Below are 19285 nucleotides of genomic sequence, written 5' to 3'. Positions count from 1 at the left end.
AAACGTCATTTCATCAGATATTACTCCCCACAGACAAATACGCAGTATTGTATATCCAAATGAAATTAAAACTCTACATGAAAATACAACTATTGTTTTTACCACAAAGGCTTAATTAAGTGAAGTAAACAACTCAATAAACAAAGGCGAAACAGTTTCTGAATTAGTAGTAGTAAAACTACAAGGAACTAGAACAGTGAAAGCAGTTGAGCTTGATTGAGAAGACAAAGATTTCCATCTTCTAGTGATTTGGAACGAAATAAAATAGGAAAGAGGTACTATTTGAGTCAACGATATATTAACTTGAGTTTGGTGATGATTGTAGGCCGAAATCGAATTTTGTTTGAGAAGCTATAACACCAAATAAATTATATTTTTCAAAATTGTAAAAAATTGTAAGAACTGGACTCATCAAATTGTAATGTGGTAGGACCACATTTTTCTTTTTTTTTGCACAAAGAAATGAAAATGTATTCACGGAATATATATTTTTGTCTTGACATTTACTCAAGCCCAGAGCTTACAAAGAAATCAGAATAAGCTTTAACGATCCTCACAACTTTTTTATCTAACATTCAAATTATGGGCGATGGATCTGCGTAAAATACATTTCTTATAAAATAATTTACATACGTAAGCCTGCGAAAGCCTTGTCGCAAAAATGTTAAATGAATTGTTTCTTTTTGTATTTATTCAGGGGTGTTTTATTCGGATTGATCAGTTTTTCTATATTGTGTGTACAGTAGTAATAATAAAGCCATTTATTTCGTAATCTCTTTTTACATTTCAAATGTTGTTAGTACTTTCTTGAGCTTAAAATCTAGTGTTGATTGCATATTATGTAGGTATATCTAAATAAAATTTGATTATGATCCCGTCGTGAGGGCTCTACAACCTTTCCACCTTTCCTTTAATAGGATTGTTTTTTTTTTTAATTCATGATTACAATCGCCCGTCTAACTATACAAACTATTTACATTATCTTTATTTTTCTTTCCTCATTTTTACTTTGCAGCGACTAGAATGGCAATAACCCTTTATTGATATACTGTTAAATTATCCCGATGTTCAAAATAAGCCAAACACACACAAACATCGTCATTGCACCAGCTTCAAAAAAACAATTCACCACGCAAATCCATGCAAGTTCCGTGTAAGATATTTCGAAGGCGTCTCTCCGATCCCCGTGTAACTTCATTAAACATTTCGAATTGAGGGGACCGCTCATAGCTTGAAGTTGACGCTTTGTACAACACGTGACCGGAATGTTTTCATTGCAAGGTACCTTGATGGCGTGCGAAGATTCTGTCTATCAGCATTCTCGAAATGGTGGCAAACGCTCCAAGGAACTTGCCTTAAAATTGACAATGGTGATTGCTTGAGCCGGAGTTTCAATTTAGAATGTCTATTTTGAGATGTGATTGAAGCTGCAATTTTAGCTGTGAAGTTGTGTCTGCTATGGAAACGTGGTGGCCTAGTGGATAAAGAACCAACTTTTCAAGTATTTTTATGCAAGTACTCTCTAAGTATATCTTGGACACAAATTACCGTGTTATGGAGGGCACGATAATCTGTAAGTCCCGTGTCATTTAACATCCTTGGCAGCCAGTAAGTCTGACAACCAGGTTTATAAATATAGCTAAAAAGAGAAGAATATAAAAATAATACCTACAAAAGATTGGACCACAAAATAGTTAGGCAAAGTAAATGAAGAGGAAACTTGAAAAATAAAATCTGAAAGGAAAACGTTCGGGCTCGATAGATTGCGGACTAAAACAAAGGACGCAAAGTGAACTCTGAAAGCAACTTCAAAGGGAAAGACCAATTTATGATAGACTTTTATGAATTGACCTGTAGTGAGTATAGTCGTAAAAGAACTGAAAATACTTGTTTTTTTTTTAATGTCATGGAGTCTGCAGGTAAGTAAAGTAAAGACTATATTTTTTATCATTGAACTATATATTTCAAAATTATTTGCAGGAGTAATCTAACATTGAAGCTGCTTATAGAAAAATTGACTGCTTAAAGCAGTTGATCATGACTGCCTCATGCCTATATATTTGGGATTCGGAAGTCTGTAGTTTGTTTTAAACCCTACCAGTTCACAGTTATTAGAATCGACGAAAATAAAGAATAAATATTACATTATAATATATTCGTACATTTATAATAATACATAAATATAAAATTCGGAGTGGAGCGCTGAGAAATTGTCTATACCTATGTATGTACCACTTGAGGTTTCAGAACTATCTAAATCCGTTCAGCCGTCTTACTATAAAATACTAGCAAAAAAACTTCCAATTATGCTATACGACCTCTTTCGTCGGCTGCAGCGGTTCCTATACAGAAATAAAAAAAGGATTTATTCAGAGAAGTCCAACCTCAACATTTGTAGGTACTGGCCGGCGAGGCCTGCGCTGAAATGTCGTCGAAGCTGCGCGGCCCTTGACAGCGCCATATAGACGTCGTCATTTTGACTTCTTGTTTATTTGTGTTTTCTGTAATTACATTATTTATCTTCCCTTCTTATCACTACATAGTATAAAAGAATTTAAATTAAATTTCCAAAACTACGCAACCGATTATCATGCGGTTTTTTAAATATTTATATCTATTAACATACATTAGTTAGTGGGGAAATACTGCTATCGCGTGCGAAGCCGGAGCGGGTCACTACTATATTTGTACAAAAATAATGCGACTTTTCATTGTAATTTTATAACTCAAGGACGGTCAACAAACCAAATGTTTAGGCTTTGTTAGGACTATTTTGTCGAAAATGGTTTACGTGAAGTTTGCACAAAATGATTCAAAAATGTGCTATGTTGCTATTTCCGTGGAAGTTGGGTGGGACTTTAGTGTGGAACGCGACATGCGTCGACACTCTTGCGCCATCAAACCTTCCCGGAAATGCATGTTGTGCTATCTCCGTCGCTGCACAAGCAGAGAATCTCAAGCGGCGCAAATATAGTAACCTTATCGGCAACTACATGTTTGAGCCGATTGGAGTTAAAACTGGGGCCTTGGAGTCCGCTCACCGTATATACAAATGATAACATTCGTAATCATTCGTTATCTGCGTTTTATTTGTTTAGAAAAAAAACAACGTTAGCTCAGTCACAACGGGAAACCGTTTCTAAGTACGAATGCCAATCTTTATCTATCAAAACTAAACGTGATATATAAATAAACTGCCAGTATCGAAATTATCTTATTATTATTGATAGATAACACTCACTATTAGTAAGCGATAAAACTCGAATATTTTCCGTATAGCTCTGAATCGGACTTCAGTGTTTAATCAAAGTCAAATGTGTGTCGTGTTGTGTTCAGTTTCAGTGTGTGTTAGTTCAAGTAGTTAGGAAGTGATTAAAACAGTGGTTAAAATTTAAGAAATAAAACAGTCAACAATATTTTTGTGAACAATATTTTTCTGCCGGTTTTCGTTGAATAGGTAATTAATTCTACTAAATAATTCAAATGGGATTTCAGTAGATTCTTGCCGTCCACAAAACAATAGAACTAATAGCCTATTACATTCATCTTTCTGAATAAATACCATTATAATTGAAATTGTTATTTGCACAATGAGATATTATATTGGGCAGCCTGCTTTAAGGTTTAATGATCGGAAAAAATCGTTTCCGATTCGGCACAGGCAATTTTCTTTTTGTTGAACGATTCGATTGGAATTCGACGAATACTTAAATATTGAGATTTTATTACGACTTTATTTTTTTTGTTTCAGTTTTTTTTGCCCGATCCATAATGAAATAGGCCATTTTGGATGTTTGAACGAATTAAATTGTATTGTAGCTGTTAAGGACAAAACTGATTGATAACAATATATGATGCCAAAACGCTCACTCAAAACAAGGTACCTACATAATAGTTTATCTTTTAGCCAATAAAAATTTAAATTATGTTAATAGATTCGGGCCGATTGCAGCAATTTCGTGTTATGAATACATACTTATTTGTTTATTATTATTTTTTATATCGAATAATATTATTTATTTATTATTCTAAAAATAGCGTCGTTTTGAATCCATTTTTTCCTGTTCAGAGGCAAAATGGCGAGGCCTCTGCCCAGCAGAGGGACAATATAGGCTAAGAAAAACAAAACAGAAAATGAAGCATGGATTACTCTCTATTAATGAAATTATATACGATCTAGTCGTTTGCCTGCGGTTTCATCCGCGTCCCGTAGGAACAACTGCCCGTACCGAAATAAAACATAACCTACGTTACTTTGTACGAGTGTAGCTTTCCAACAGTGAATGAATTTTTCAAATCGGTTCACTAGTTTTGGAGCCTTTAGAGTACGAACATACAAGCAAAAAATGTTTCCTCTTTATTATCTTAGTATCGATTGATTGAGTTTTATTACTAGTAGTATTACAAACATACAGACAACTTCATACTTTATACACATATCTTTATCTTTCAGGTTCTTACAACTTCGTGTAATCACAGTATTGTTTGCACTGCTATTTCTCCATGCAGTTATAACCTTCTTTTCATCATATGGCATATACAACTATCCACATTTACCTGCCGATGTTATAGAAACTCAGCTATATAAACGAACAGTACCGAATCTCAGACTTGATGGCTTAAAACCTAAATGCAGTTACGCTGAAGTTCTTCAAAGTACTGCAACGGTTAACAATTGGGAGGTACAAGATAAGCTTGATGACTTCACAGCAACTGGCGTAGAGAATGGGGCCTACATCCCTGAAGAATGTAATCCTCAGTTTAGTGTGGCCATAGTAGTGCCTTATAGGAAAAGACAGCAACAATTGGATATATTTCTTCAATACATCCATAAGTTTATGAGGAAACAGAACATACACTACAGGTTAGTATTTTAATATGAGCAAATTAAGTATAATAGCTTTCACGCGTCGCTTTACGCGTATCCCGAAATTACTATTTTTCGCATATGGAAAAAGTAACCTTTCTGATATATTATAAGCTAAAGCCAAGGTTTGTCAAAATCCCACAGATCCTCACAAAGTTCCGCATTATAATATTTGTAGAATTAAATTCTATTTGCAGTCCAAATGCATTTTATATTATGATAATATGTAAAGTTATCTATATAGAAAAATAAACTCGCTGTTAAAACTTCCAGAATATATCTAGTGGAGCAGCAAAACGACGGTCCGTTCAATAGAGGTTTTCTGCTCAACGTTGGAGCAAGGGCCGCAATCAGAGACAAGTTTCCCTGCCTCATACTTCATGATGTGGACTTGTTACCTCTTGACGAGAGCAACCTGTATGCCTGTGCCAACGAGCCTCGTCACCTTAGCGCTAGTATCGACAAGTTCCGCTTCGTACTTCCTTACAAGACTATAGTTGGGGGGGTGTTGGCAATCACAGCAGACCAATTTGTGGCTGTGAATGGATTCTCCAATAGATTTGATGGATGGGGCGGAGAGGACGATGATTTTTCTTGGAGACTCAGTTCGCATAAATTGGAGGTGGTCAGGTAAGTTGTCATTGATATTTTTGAGGCGGTTTAGTAATAGTTTTGTGGGAGGAATAATCTTAGGGTTGTTAACAATCAGTTTAAATAAATAAAGCAAATAAGGCAAAGGGGTATTCAACCATATTTATTCTTTAATAATGATGGTATGGAAAGCCTCGCTCATATCCAGTAGACCTTCACATTATAAACATCTTTTTTTATTCAATATTTTCCCTTATTATTCTGCATCCTGAAAACACTTCTCTTCATACACTTCGTATTGGACTGTGTTCTAACTTTTGCTAACTTAGGTGTACGTATGCCAAACAGGTTTCCTCGAGAGATGTCCCGATATACAATGTTGAGGCATCGGCAGGAGGACCGAAATCCAAAACGTGAACGTATCATGAAGGAGAACCGCCAACGAGGCAATACTGATGGCCTGAGCACCCTCCCTTTCTCAGTCGGGACTGTTAGTAATCACCGTCTTTACACGCTTGTAGCTGTAAGCTAATAGCGATCTTATTACTTTAGAATTATGGTTTAAGTTAGTTCGTGAATATATTTTAATACTGTTTTTTTAAGATTTGTTGTTTTATTTTTGCATCTTCATTGTCGTCAAAATTTATGTTGCTATTGCCAATTTCTATATAGTTAGAGTCAACAAAAATATATGTAGATATAAAGAAGGCCACAAGATTACCCCTTTTCTTATTTAAACAAGTGAACTCCTACATATAAGTTACACAAGAGACATTCGAGATCTCTAATACATACAACGGGTGTTAAATAAGTTATAAAGGAAATAAATGATTCACGGAATCACAGTAATTCCTCTGTAGTATTCAATAAAATAACAGTTCGACCCACTTCGGGATCTCCATCCATTTGTGTTTGCTAATGTACACGTTATCTTACCAGTTATTTAGCAAATGGGGCTGAGAAACAAAGGTACCCTGAATTAAATAAGGGTTTGATTTTTCAAAGTATTTAGAAGTAGCCGTTTTCTCGTGGTTTTAGTTGGTTTTTGAGGAATCTACTGTCAAGAGTGTGGCTTTCCAACAGTGAAAAAATTATTCAAATCGGGCTAGTAGTTTCGGAGATTTTAGAATACAACCAAAAATAAATTATACTAATATAAGTAAAAATAATTTCTAGGTAATCATGACTACCATTGACCATCTTTCTTTATATTTAGTTTCTCGGAGTATGGGGCATCGAATCAAAAAGTTTTCCGATAGCATTTTTCTTACTAATAATATTCTCTTAATTAGTCTAATTGCATATCAAATAAAAAACTTTTTTACAAAAAAATTAAACCGACTTCCAAAAACACTAAAAAGTAAAAAAAAAAAACGAATTTTAGGTGCATCGGCCTAGAAGTCGGTGTCTAATGGATGTTACTAAGTTAATTTTGCCACCGACTTCTAGGCCGATGCACCTAAAATTCGTTTTTTTTTTTTACTTTTTAGTGTTTTTGGAAGTCGGTTTAATTTTTTTGTAAAAAAGTTTTTTATTTACAACTTTTCAGTGATACGAATAGTTGTCACTATCCATATATGTGGAAAGATTTCATCAATACAAAGAATATAAGCCCAAAAACGAGGTATTTTACATATTCAGTTGTCGAATTCCCTCGACCTTCTCTGGTCTCCATCATCAGGTCAGCTCCAAACCTGCACTGTTGCAAAGGTCTCGTCAATACAAATAATATAAGCCCAAACACGAGGTAGTTTACATATTCAGTTGTCGAGTTCCCTCGACCCTCTCTGGTCTCCATCATCAGGTCAGCTTCAAACCTTCACTGTTGAATAGTGCTTTCAGGCATGCACCTGAATGTCAAGTTTTTACCCTAAGTATGCCTACAACTTTTGAAGGTTGCCCTCGATTTCTCAGGGTTTCCATCATCAGATCCTAACCTGATGACGATGGGACCAAATGACAAGCATACCCTTTCAAATAAAAAAAGAATTTTTGAAATCGGTCCAGGCGTCTTTGAGAAATCGAGTAACAAACATAAAAAAAAAAAATACAGCCGAATTGAGAACCTCCTCCTTTTTTTGAAGTCGGTTGAAAACGTTGTTTTTCTCATAAAGTCGCCAAGCCTGCATAGTATATCTAAGTTTTATTCAGCATATGGCGTCCATACGAAGTGTTTTATGAGCGCGATTTATGCGGACCAACAGTCGCAATTGCCTCACGGTTGTTCTTTTATAACCCCTGTTTAAAGGGTCCACATTCGACCCCTGTAAATCTTCTCTATCGCAGGTTCTTATGTTAACAAACGTTATTGGCTGTCATATGTGATTTACACCTTATAGTAACGTATTACGGTTCATTTTTGCGTAAACTAGAAAATCAGATGAGAAATTAGTTGTTTGGAAATGGTATGAAAATATTGCGAATGGAAATTATTGTTTTATTTTGTTGTATTAAAAGCGAATATGGAAGTATAAATTGATGATAACATTTTTATACCTGTTTGCGGAACCTTGTTTTGTTTGTATGTGTGTGTGTGTGTGTGTGTGTGTGTGTGTGTGTGACATAAATAAAAAGGGTTAATTTAAAATTATGGAAAAGGGGGCTTCGAATTGTGCATTGTGATTGAATTTCTAAGAATAATTTAATTGGAAATGCCATGTTATTATTATTTTTTTGATTTTCCAAACAAAGCACTTTTTATATTTACCTACATACATAATATAGGAGACAGATAAACTTCTGTTTAGCAAATATTTACGTTTAATTCGCTTCATTTTAGATAGAAAAGAAAAAGTTATATTGAAAATGTTACTAACTTGTGTAGTTATAAACTTCATAATGAACTTTGTCTGAGCGATTGGACGGATCTAATAAGATTCCTTTTTTTGTCACAGCTTAACTTTTCGAAACAATCCAAAGGACATATTCCCACATTACTTTTATTTCAAACAAAAAATATTCGATAACATGTAAAAGGACCATTTTGAGAATTCCAAGTCTTAATTTACGGCACATATCACCAAATTCTCACTCTACAGTCTCCTAATCGCATCCCACACTCCATTACAAAAACAAAACACGGCTCAGTTAGCAGCTAATTTTCATCTTTGCATTATTTAAAGATATCAACCACCAAAGTAGCAAGACCCCAAAACAACACAACGGGGTACAGCTACTTAATTCTCCCGCAGTCTACAGTCTACACCCTCGATCTTGCTCGGTTCCAATAGATTTGTTCGCACACTCAGCTAGACTCGAATAGTGCACAATGCAGCCCCCAAGACTAGGCTCTGTAGGGATTTGTATCGTACGAAACAATACTCGCGTTAAGCTGGTCGCAAGTTGTGGAAGATTCGCGGCTATCGATATTTTATTTCACGAAAGTACTCAGTTGCCCGATTGCCGAGTCATATAAAAAAAAATCCGTATGTATGGTACCGTAGTGTGGCTCTTAAGTATAGCTTTCTCAGTTTTTTTTAATAAAACGTCTATCTTTTATAATAAAAAAAATATTCAAGTGTATTTTTTCGTTTATGGACAATTGATGCTTGTATAAAAAAGTACCGTTCCTAGTCGGCTTTGCAGTCTAAATTGTCTAATTTTGTTGTTTTAACGTCAATACAGTACAGTAGGAGGAAATAACATTATATTTTTTTGTCATATTTGAAAAGTTGGTATTTATTCTTATTCAATGGTCAAGGAGTAAGGAGGAGTAGGAAATCATTTCGGAAGTAACATTGTGGCAAGCTCCTCACTTGGGCCACCGAAAAAGCCTTAGCAAAAGGAGAATTTGGGTCACTCTGTGTATGTGAAGGTTCCTTCCGATAGATTTGCTTGTTACGCCTCAATTGCCAATAAAATTATTGTCCGGAATACGAATAGGAAGATCTTTGAGAGATTAACCTTAATAAACCTAATCTCGATATTGATGTATGATGTTTTCCTTTCTATGTTACTATTGATAGATTCTGATTAAGTTTTGTCCTCGACTTTGCCTTAGTTTTTGTTTATATTTGCGTTATTTTTTTTCTCTGTATCTCCACCCACTACCTAACTACGTCGTAATCGTCACCAATTGAGATCTTATCTCCATCAATCAAATCCTAATGCACTATACATAGCCTCTGTTCTCTTTATCTACATTACTGTATAAGTTAACATAGCAGCATTATCTAGGTCTTGATACAAAGCCGTCTCATCTGACACTAAATCTACCAAAATCTTTTAAGATGCATCCTCGTTCTACAAACACGTTAATGACGAATCTACTTACAGATAAGCACGTAAGCACTTAGGCTGCAAACACACGACTCACACCCAGTTAGTAGGCTTTGCATTTGGGAAGACAGCCAGACTGCGTGTAGTTCCAGCCAATTTTCAGTTGCAAGCCCTAAATTAGACAAACAACAACTTCAGACACACAAACTGTTTAGAGCGAAATTATTTAGCTGTATTAAATTCAGCTCCTGGTTAAGTTTCTGAATTATCGCCGTTGAAACTTTTGTAATTAACGCTGAAGTGTTTATTAATAATATTGTGTATTGTTGTTTGGAAATGCATTGATTGTTTTTTGTTTCGAAATGTATAATGGGGTCAAGTTTCTCAATTAAGCTATTCGGTTATTTGAAACAACAACTTATAATGAGGAACAATTGTAGTAGAAAGCCACCAAAAGAAAAATATATAAGAAGATCACTAAGATCTGTAGGTATCAGGATCATAGAGAATGATTCGTCTTCGGCTATCTCAGTACAAGTCCTAGCTAAGTAAAATGTACTGAAAGCAAACACACAAAAAACATTGCTTATACTACTCCTGAATAATGTTTATAAAGATACTTTTTACAATAAAACATAATATGATAATACCAAAGATGAAAGACACGAAATAAAAGAACCACTACCTTTTTAATACCCAAACCACGATCCAGACGAAATGTTGACAAAGAAACCTAGAGACAGCCTAGAATTCCAAGTAAATCTTATAGTACTGGGAGTACTAACGGTAAATTCAATAAGCGTAGTCTACTATAATCAAGATAGTATAGCTCTTGGGTGTCATTGGTAATTCTAGGAGTGATGTTACGCGAAATAAATAATAAAAGTGGGGGGTGTCACGGCTTTCCAGAATGTTTTCGTCCGCTCTTTGAATATAAATAGGTCTAATTTAAAAGCATATGAAATAGTAGACGGTTGCGGTGCCATCATGCGCTTTTAGGAAAGTTTTGCGTACTATATCCAAAAATGTTTTATTCACGGAGTCAGAAACGGTTTTAAGAGTAAGTTTTGAATTCACAAAAACGGATAACAATGTAGGAAGCATCAATCAGTACTTTACATAAAAATAAAACTGTTTAATTTTAAAGAATTAATATACTATCAGAATATACGCAGGTTAACTTACATGACTTAAGTATTTCGTAGTAACGTATGTCGAAATGAAACATGTTTTAAAAGAAAAAAAAACCTTCAGGAAATGGATAAGTTGTACGTAGGTATACTTTACCAACGAACCGTACAAGAAGAATTTCTCAAAGTGGATTCAGAATCGATTTAACACGAAACAATATCACTAGCATCTGTCTCTTTCATTCCCTTCCCAAAATCGATGGGGGAGAAGGATAACGAAAGACATTCATTTGCAATCATTGAACGTTCCCCCTGAATGCCTTTTTATGAAAGGTCACGGTTCCAAGACATAAAGGAATTATGAATATGTTCTCGAAAGAAAGTAACGCAGAGATTGTAAAGAATATTCCGACGCCTAAGTGCTCAAGCAGATTGCAGACTAAAAAGTCGGCAAACAGTTGGCTCGGAAGAAAAAATAAACCGGCCAAGTGCGAGTCGGAATCGCACACGAATGGTTTCGTACCATTATTTAAAAAATGAGCAAAACAATTACGTTTGTTGTATAGGAGCCCCCCCAAAATATTTATTATATTCTAGTTTTCAGTATTTGCTGTTATAGCAGCAACAGAAATACATCGTCTGTGAAAATTTCAACTCTCTATCTCGGTGCATGAGATACAGCCTGGTGACAGAAGGACGGACGAACGGACAGAGGAGCGAAAACAATAGGGTCCCGTTTTACCTTTGGGTACGGAACCCTAAAAAACAAATAAAAAAAATGGGGAATTCAGTCAAGGTATTTAGTAGCTCTGATACGTGTCATAAACCTAATTGTGGTTATGTGTGCTTCCATTCATTTCCATACTGCTTTATGAGGTCGAACAAAAACTCGGCCGACTAAAAGTTTGCAGTATGAGGTAAGCTAAAATTGTAGAAATGTGAGCGAAGCTATGAAGTTATTCTGAAGATAAAATCGTTATTGTGCTGTTCCGAATTTTTGTTGAGTCATTTTTCGTAAAAATGTTTTCGCATTTGTTTTTCCTTTGTTTTATTAGGAGATATTGGACAAATGGTAGCTGTTTACTGAAGACAATAGGTACTGAAATTGTTATAGGAATGATTCGTAATTGCGTGTTTTTGGGAGTTATCGTAACTTTAACGTCAACAATATCGTTTACTGGTATTAGAAAAAAATACTACCTACGCTTTCTAAATATTTTCTTTTACTTCTACTTTCAGTTTCTTAAATGAATTAAACACCCATATAAATCCTCATTCTTACAAAAGAACAACAGATGTCTCTTTCATCAAACTTTCATCAACCATGGAACCGTAAGTCTAAGAATTTAACAAAAATCCAACAATTCCATATATTATGTAGGCATTCCACGACATAGGTACTTGCTAATCCAATATGCCAATAAGAGCGGGATACCTAACACTCAAATCTACCATCTCACATCTTCCAATACCATACCATACTATTTTATCAAGATTGAGATATTGAATTCCTGCACACGTCATGAAATGTACTAGGTATTTTATTACCCCGAATAAATAGAAAGAGACAACGGGAATGAGAAGAAAAGACATATGATAAAAAGGGTGCTGAAACAACGTGTTGAGAAAACTTAATATGGGAAAGTAATAACGCTTTTGTGTGGGACTCATTGCATTTTTTTTTTGGGTGCGTAATTAAAAATAATGTAAGAGGGCCGGTTTGTGATTTAAATTAGGAAAGTCAGTTTAATAATAAGAAGGTTTGAAATATAATATATTTAGAAATAATCAGGTATGAACGTAAGAATATAAAATACGCCTGAGATGATGCAATGAGTGAATTTCAAAGTCTCAGACTTTATAGGTGGGTCGGTATGAAGGTATGAAACTTTGATGACTTTGACTTAATCCACGTTATTCCCATTCAAAATCACCATTAAAGCCAATCGAAGGTATAGACCTCTCCTAAGCAACTCACGTCAGTATCGAATTAATAACCAAAGATATTAATCCTATCGCCTACAGTTCAATCATCTTAAACTCGAATACAATATTCATTACGAGTGTAACTATCTCATGCTCCATCTTATCAAAGGCCTTTGTTAAATCGAAAATCAACGTCTGAACTAGAGGTCTCATATATTATGTACGAATGTTTCATTGGCATTCCAGTGTAACCACAAATCTTCTATCTTTTACTTTAAAAGTATTTTTTTGGGTCCCGTTCCCAAGGGTGAAATTCAACTTAAAATAAGGTCCCTATATTTAGACTTTGTTGTCCATCTGTCTATCTCTTTGTCGGTCACTAGGATTTATTAATGAACAATGATAGACAGTTGAAATTTTTGTCGGTAATATTATGCCACTGTGATAACAGATATTACAATTTTTGGCCGTTTCATGCTTAATGCTAAGAAACCTTTTCTGCCCAAGACCGACGCATTTAGCCGGTTTTTTTCAAGTCTATCTCAATTTCGAGTCTATCTATCATGTCTCTAGGCGGTCTGAACGATCTTTTTGTGACTAATGTCAGGTTAAAGTTACAAACTTAGGAATGGAAATATTGTGGTACTTAGATGGCTTTTGCAATAATTTCGTTTGTGCAAAATTTCTTATATCATAATAATCATTAAAATTACACGTGCCTCTCATAGTTATGAAAACAACCGGTTTCAGATAAGGACAATACGGCTACGTAGACTAATTAGAGTAATTACTATTTATAGAACACATAATTAGGTACCTACTTTATTACATTCAAAATCCCACGACCCACACAATATAATATAACGGTTCGCCCACTCAGAAAAACGAGCCGTGAGGCAATAAAAAAAGGCATTTGCATGAAAAGTATCTACGTTTGTGATAAGCGACATAAATAATCACCATGAAAGAGATATCATTCGCTGGAAAATTTTATTACATTTATTACATTCACGCGTTGCATGCGCGCTGCATTTCAAACAAAGAAAACAAAACATAGTTCATAATTCATATCTTTTTACCCACCTCTCGGCGTAATAAATTTAAGGGGGGTAACAAACCGTATGTACGAACCCTTATCACATAAAAATAGCTGCTCCGCCGAGTTACCGCGCATCTGCACCTTGCCTAATGTACCGTTATATCGCGCTTAATGTATTTCTGCCCGAGAGAATGGTACATTATGGCACTTGTATGTGGTGGTTTGGTTTTTAAAAAACATGTGTTATACATGAAACTATAGATAGTTTTAGATCTACATAATTTTTCATCTACTTTGACTGGACGTGACTGACGATGTGACTGTTTCAACTCTAATACATAATAAGACCTTGACTGAATAGTTGGTATAAAACCAGACAAAATATGAAAAAGGGTTCTATTCAAGTCAAAAAGAAACCAAGAGCAAAACAGTGCGGCTAAGTATTTCAAAATTCCTAAATTCCATGATTATTTCCAATAAACACTCTTCAAGTTACAATAGCACATTTGCACTAAAATACACCACACAGCTACACGATCCAACTTCTTCGTCTCCACTAATTCGTATTACAATATCGTATCTGGATACGGTTAATGCACCGTGCCCCCAGTAATGTATTTCCACGAAGCGCTAGCACTAAGCCGACCTGCACACTACAGATACCAGTCGGCCGATAGTTGGCGTGATGGTAGGAAAACAATTATTTTCTAATAAAATCATGATATCAATCACAAGTTTTTAGTCGATCTGATACCGGCCAAATACCTGATCGTTGTTATATGCGCTGTACCAAGCATCGAAATTATCAAGTGCCCGATCAAACTATCGGCCGACTAAAAGACTCCAGTGTGCCAGTATATGCTCGTCTCCAGTCTAAGCCCGTATGATACGACCTATGCAAGCACCAAATGCATGAACAAGAATTTTTACTAGCACAGCCTTTTCTACGCTCGGAGTTTGAAAGAATATTTTATTTTCAACGTTTTCTGTGTTGCTCTTTCTTGGTAATCCATCAAAGATGGAATATGGAAGGGGTATTAGATATTTTTGTACGTTTTGGGGATCTGGGATTTTGTGGTTTGGAGAAGCATTTAGATTAGCTTAGTGATAGACTCCCTGGTTATATTTCATCGTATAAAGTGGATTAACTGATGCTTTATCATTGATTGTCCCTAAGCAAGCACAATTTCCAGTCAATACCATCAAAATCTGGGTGATGCTTAACTTCTTCTTAATAATGTCATGGAAATGCGTCTACTGTTCACCCATGCTTTATTTCTTGTTTCATATGTGCTTTTAATTTCCCAGGATTATACCTCCATCACCAATTTCCCTATACACTCACATAAGCAATCTGTTTAGCCAATTTCCTAACCAAACACTGGCTGGAACAGAAAATAAAATCTTTCGCCTAAAAATATCGCAGTGCGGTAAAAACGGAAAGTTTAAGCCTTCATACAATACTGTTGAAGAGACTCTTGGGTTCAGAGGTAGCTCAGTGAAAAATAAACATAAGAATTGTGAGACAGGCTATCTTGTTCTTCTAGTGCCAGATTTGAGAAACATATTGTTTTAAAGTGGACAATATAATGGGGTCGGGTTTAAAGATATGCTGCGATCAATCAGACTATTATGAGTTCGAGATACCTATTAAAATATAAATATAGATGGGTAGTGCATTTATCGCGAAAGGCTTTCCCACTACGAGAATCAGGTAGGAAACTTACATTTCATTAGCATCTCCTACCAGTCTGTCTATTGTTAAAGTATTCTTCATTTTATGAAGTGTTAGTGTCATCAATATATTTTCCAATACAGATTCAAATACATCTACTAGTTTTATATGTAAATCCTTTGTGGTATTTAAAAGCTTAGCATCCGCCCACAGTCCACATATATCACAGCTGTATTGTTTTGGCATTAACAATATTAGCTGTTAAATAAAGTATAGTAGCAAAAATAACCATTGATATAAAGAAACAAAAATAGGCACTATATACAAACTACCTTAACTATCATAACACAAAGTGCGCTTCCTACATTAAAAAGGCCTTTCAATCCGTATTATATCCTTGGCAACACATCCTCAAGTTTGCGAAGATATAGTTCTGTTTTCTTTACGTTGAGATGCTCGGGTGCGTATGACGCACGGAATAAGGAAAGATAAGCGGAGATGCCATAACGCAAGTAGGTCAGGTCCTTCTTCTAGGTCAAATTCATCAGGTGTAACATGATCAGTTGAGAGTGAACTAACGAGGCGTTCGGGTTCTTTGAGTCAACGATTTTTGAATTTTTGATGTTAAAAAAATGGCCGGATCCAAAGAAGGCGTATAAGAACGAAAACAGTAACGTTCCTCGTCCCTCTCTCACCCACATTTTGGCGCGCTACTTTCTTAGGCGATTTCCCGTTATGGCACCTCTGCTAGTCATTTTGTTCTGCTTGGTACAAGGGGTGACTACCATGTTTATGTAGAAGCAGTGTGTATGTAAATAATGTTTAGCAACTGAGTGGAGGTAAGCAAATAGTGCTTGCAGACGATATAAATGTAATATAAAGTTTGGTGTAGAGTGTGTAAGCTGTGAGTAAAGATACGATACGTTTTTGTAGAGAGATACTATTTTATGTAATAAAATTATAATAACATTATTTAGGAACCACTTCTTAGACGGGGCTTCTTAATCCCTTCAATAGAAATAAACTTTGACCTTATATAGGTACTTACTATTTTGGAAGATCGAACAGAATAATAAGACTTTAGAAAAAAAACACATTCACGTTGATAACTGTTACCTCTTCTACAAATCCAACCGGTTTCCCTATATGACACATATAATAATGTTTTCAAGATACCAATCATTTAGTATTTAGGTCAACTGAATCCTCCAATCAGAATACGAGAGGCAACGCTCAAGAAGCAGTTAAAACCGCAGGAAACCGGTTATCACTCTATATACAAACCAATCCATTAGTAATACATACGGAACATGAATTATGTATATTAATTACACCCTTGCATATAGCCGTAAATGATACAGTTCCACAAACCCGGTATTTACGTAAGGGCAGAAATTAATGTTAAGCCCTCGGGAAACGAACGGTATTATAAAACCAATAATTACTCCGAATATAGATATATCTAAATGTACAATCATTAAGGGATGTTTTGATAAGAATTTCTGGTTATTAGATAGACTTGAATGCGGAAGGGATCATGTTTTTGTGTACGGTTCTCGAGCTTATTAAATGGGACAGCTGTTTTATTTTAAAACTTATTTACCTCATTTATTATACCCGTGAATCTGATATACTTCATACTTCGTTCGTGTTTTAATCAATGTTTTAATCATGATTTATGTAAAACAAATTAAATAATGAAACTAGTTTAATTCAAAGACTAATTCATATCGTAGAAAGGACACTTATTGTAACATTTTTCAGCGTAGCGCATGACATAGTGGCTCACAGACGAAGACGTATATCCAGAGATAGGAATCTTTAAAATGTTTTGCCAAGTAACTAATACAGGCATTTTCGTCTAAAGCTACCATTACTAGATAACATTCAAAACGCAAATAGAAGTTCCATTATACCCCACCTATTTACCAAACATGTAATCTACACCGATACTACACTGATAAATTAGGTACACCACCCTATTATACATGTAAAGAGAAACTTAATAGACTCCTGAATTTAGCAGTGCTATGCATATGAATATTTAGAATTTAACCCGTAATGAGGTGAGGTCCTATTAAATAGACCTTTGTGTTGAAATTAACACTGTTATTATATTAATTTTCGTTTACTTTAAGGTGTTGGAGTAGGTTTATGTAATTATTATAGAGTTTTGTTGAATGAAGAGATTTGTGATACAATCAACGGCTTAATTATGATACATAGTTCGACATTTTTGCTCTTGGTTTCCATATTAGGTGGTATATTGCTACGAACGAGCTGTAATTTTTCGGGCTAAAACTTTCAAGCCATGTTTATTATTCAAGTGTCAATATTAAGGGTATTGAAACCAAAACTAACAGATAACCGCTATCCTTAATTCTTAAAAGTTACTTCTGCTTCGCCGTTCTTTATTATTGTAGTTTTGGTTTATCAGAATCTAAAATCTTAGTAATTAACATTCTAAAATTTTAAAAATAAGCATTCATAAACAACCTTTTAATTAGGCAACCATCATCATATTTTCTCAAATATTCTAGAAAAGCCTCATTAAAGCTATTTTCATTTCACCTACGTCTAAAGCCTACGTTTTTCCTAATCCACCAAGCGTAACATTATACCAACAACTTTGCTGTGGTCTTTAACTATTCCATTACTCGACCAGACTCCACTACTTATGTCGGAATAATTCATATTTCTGTTAGTCGTCCAATGAATATTAGCTGGCTAGACCAGATGAGGGTTGCGCAAAGTTTTCTACAAACATAAGAGTAGCATACTGGAGACTAAACAGTCGGCCGATAGTTGGCTTGATGGTAGGAAAATTTTAGGTTTTAGGGTTCCGTACCCAAAGGGTAAAACGGGACCCTATTGTTTCCGCCCGTCCGTCCGTCTGTCACCAGGCTGTATCTCATGAACCGTGATAGTTAGAGAGTTGAAATTTTCACAGATGATGTATTTCTGTTGCCGCTATAGCAACAAATACTAAGACTACAATAAACTAAATATTTTGGGGGCTTCCATACAACATACGTGATTTTTTTGCTCATTTTTGCTCTAGTACGGAACCCTTCGCGCGTCCGAATCGCATTTGGCCGGTTTTTTAGAAATCTTGAATTCTATCAAAGTTGATAGGTAGATAGCGTCTGATACCGGCCAAATACGATCGTTGTTATATGACTACCGTTCAGTCAGTCAGTGTCAGTACTGATTTAAGACCCCCAACAAATTGTCGGCCGACTAAAAGTTTTCAGTGTGCGGTTACTCTAAAGCACTCGAGGGAGAGACAGTTTTGTTTGAAATGTACATACCCTTTGAAAAAATAAACGTTTGTTTTTTGTTCTGTATACGAGTTTTCTAGGGTCGTTGAAAAGCTAGGCTAATGAAATGGTTAAATATTTTGTGTGTGACTGTGTTTTGTTTTTTGCTGAATGGGTCCTATATGAGGAGACTACTTATGCAACTATAATTTGAAGAAAAAACTTATGCTGTGGTAAGAACAAGGGTTAGAAAGTTATTAAACAGAAAGAGCAAATTCATGTTTTTCTTTTCATATTATATCATCATTAGGGTCCGTTCAGAAAGACTGGGTCGGAGAGCATCGGCGCGCATTTTTCTTTTCACACAGGCCGTAGCCGATCGGCTGCGCGAGCATTAAAGAGCATGCAAACGGAGCGAAACATCAAGAAAAAATACACGATCGGAGCCGGTCGGCTCCTCTTATTATTTCACACCGAGCGGATTCGAGCATTCTCAATGACAAAAGCAGTGCGCATGTAAAAATAAACCTTACTTCAAATACTAAGTACTCAATTTTTTAACGTGTTAAGAATTTGCTC

General features: G+C 35.3%; 2 protein-coding genes across 3 annotated transcripts in view; one reads left to right on the top strand and one right to left on the bottom strand.

The window, feature by feature from the left end:
- Nucleotides 1-19285, bottom strand: part of LOC110373319 (C3 and PZP-like alpha-2-macroglobulin domain-containing protein 8) — a 199708-nt gene that overhangs the window by 155302 nt on the left and 25121 nt on the right. The window lies entirely within an intron of this gene.
- Nucleotides 3151-6056, top strand: LOC110373322 (beta-1,4-N-acetylgalactosaminyltransferase bre-4). Of its 2 annotated transcripts, none has more exons than XM_021330561.3 (5): nucleotides 3151-3457; nucleotides 3765-3880; nucleotides 4454-4864; nucleotides 5141-5497; nucleotides 5807-6056. In XM_021330561.3, exons 2-5 carry the CDS (start codon nucleotides 3852-3854, stop codon nucleotides 5988-5990), a joined length of 981 nt encoding a protein of 326 aa, XP_021186236.3. In that variant the 5' UTR covers nucleotides 3151-3457; nucleotides 3765-3851; the 3' UTR covers nucleotides 5991-6056. The 2 variants fall into 2 exon arrangements, with proteins under 2 accessions (XP_021186236.3, XP_063893778.1); XM_064037708.1 differs by having other exon boundaries at nucleotides 3752-3880.

The sequence above is a fragment of the Helicoverpa armigera genome, chromosome 14, assembly GCF_030705265.1.
Source record: "Helicoverpa armigera isolate CAAS_96S chromosome 14, ASM3070526v1, whole genome shotgun sequence".
NCBI lineage: Eukaryota > Metazoa > Arthropoda > Insecta > Lepidoptera > Noctuidae > Helicoverpa > Helicoverpa armigera.
This window is presented reverse-complemented; position numbering and strand designations above follow the sequence as displayed.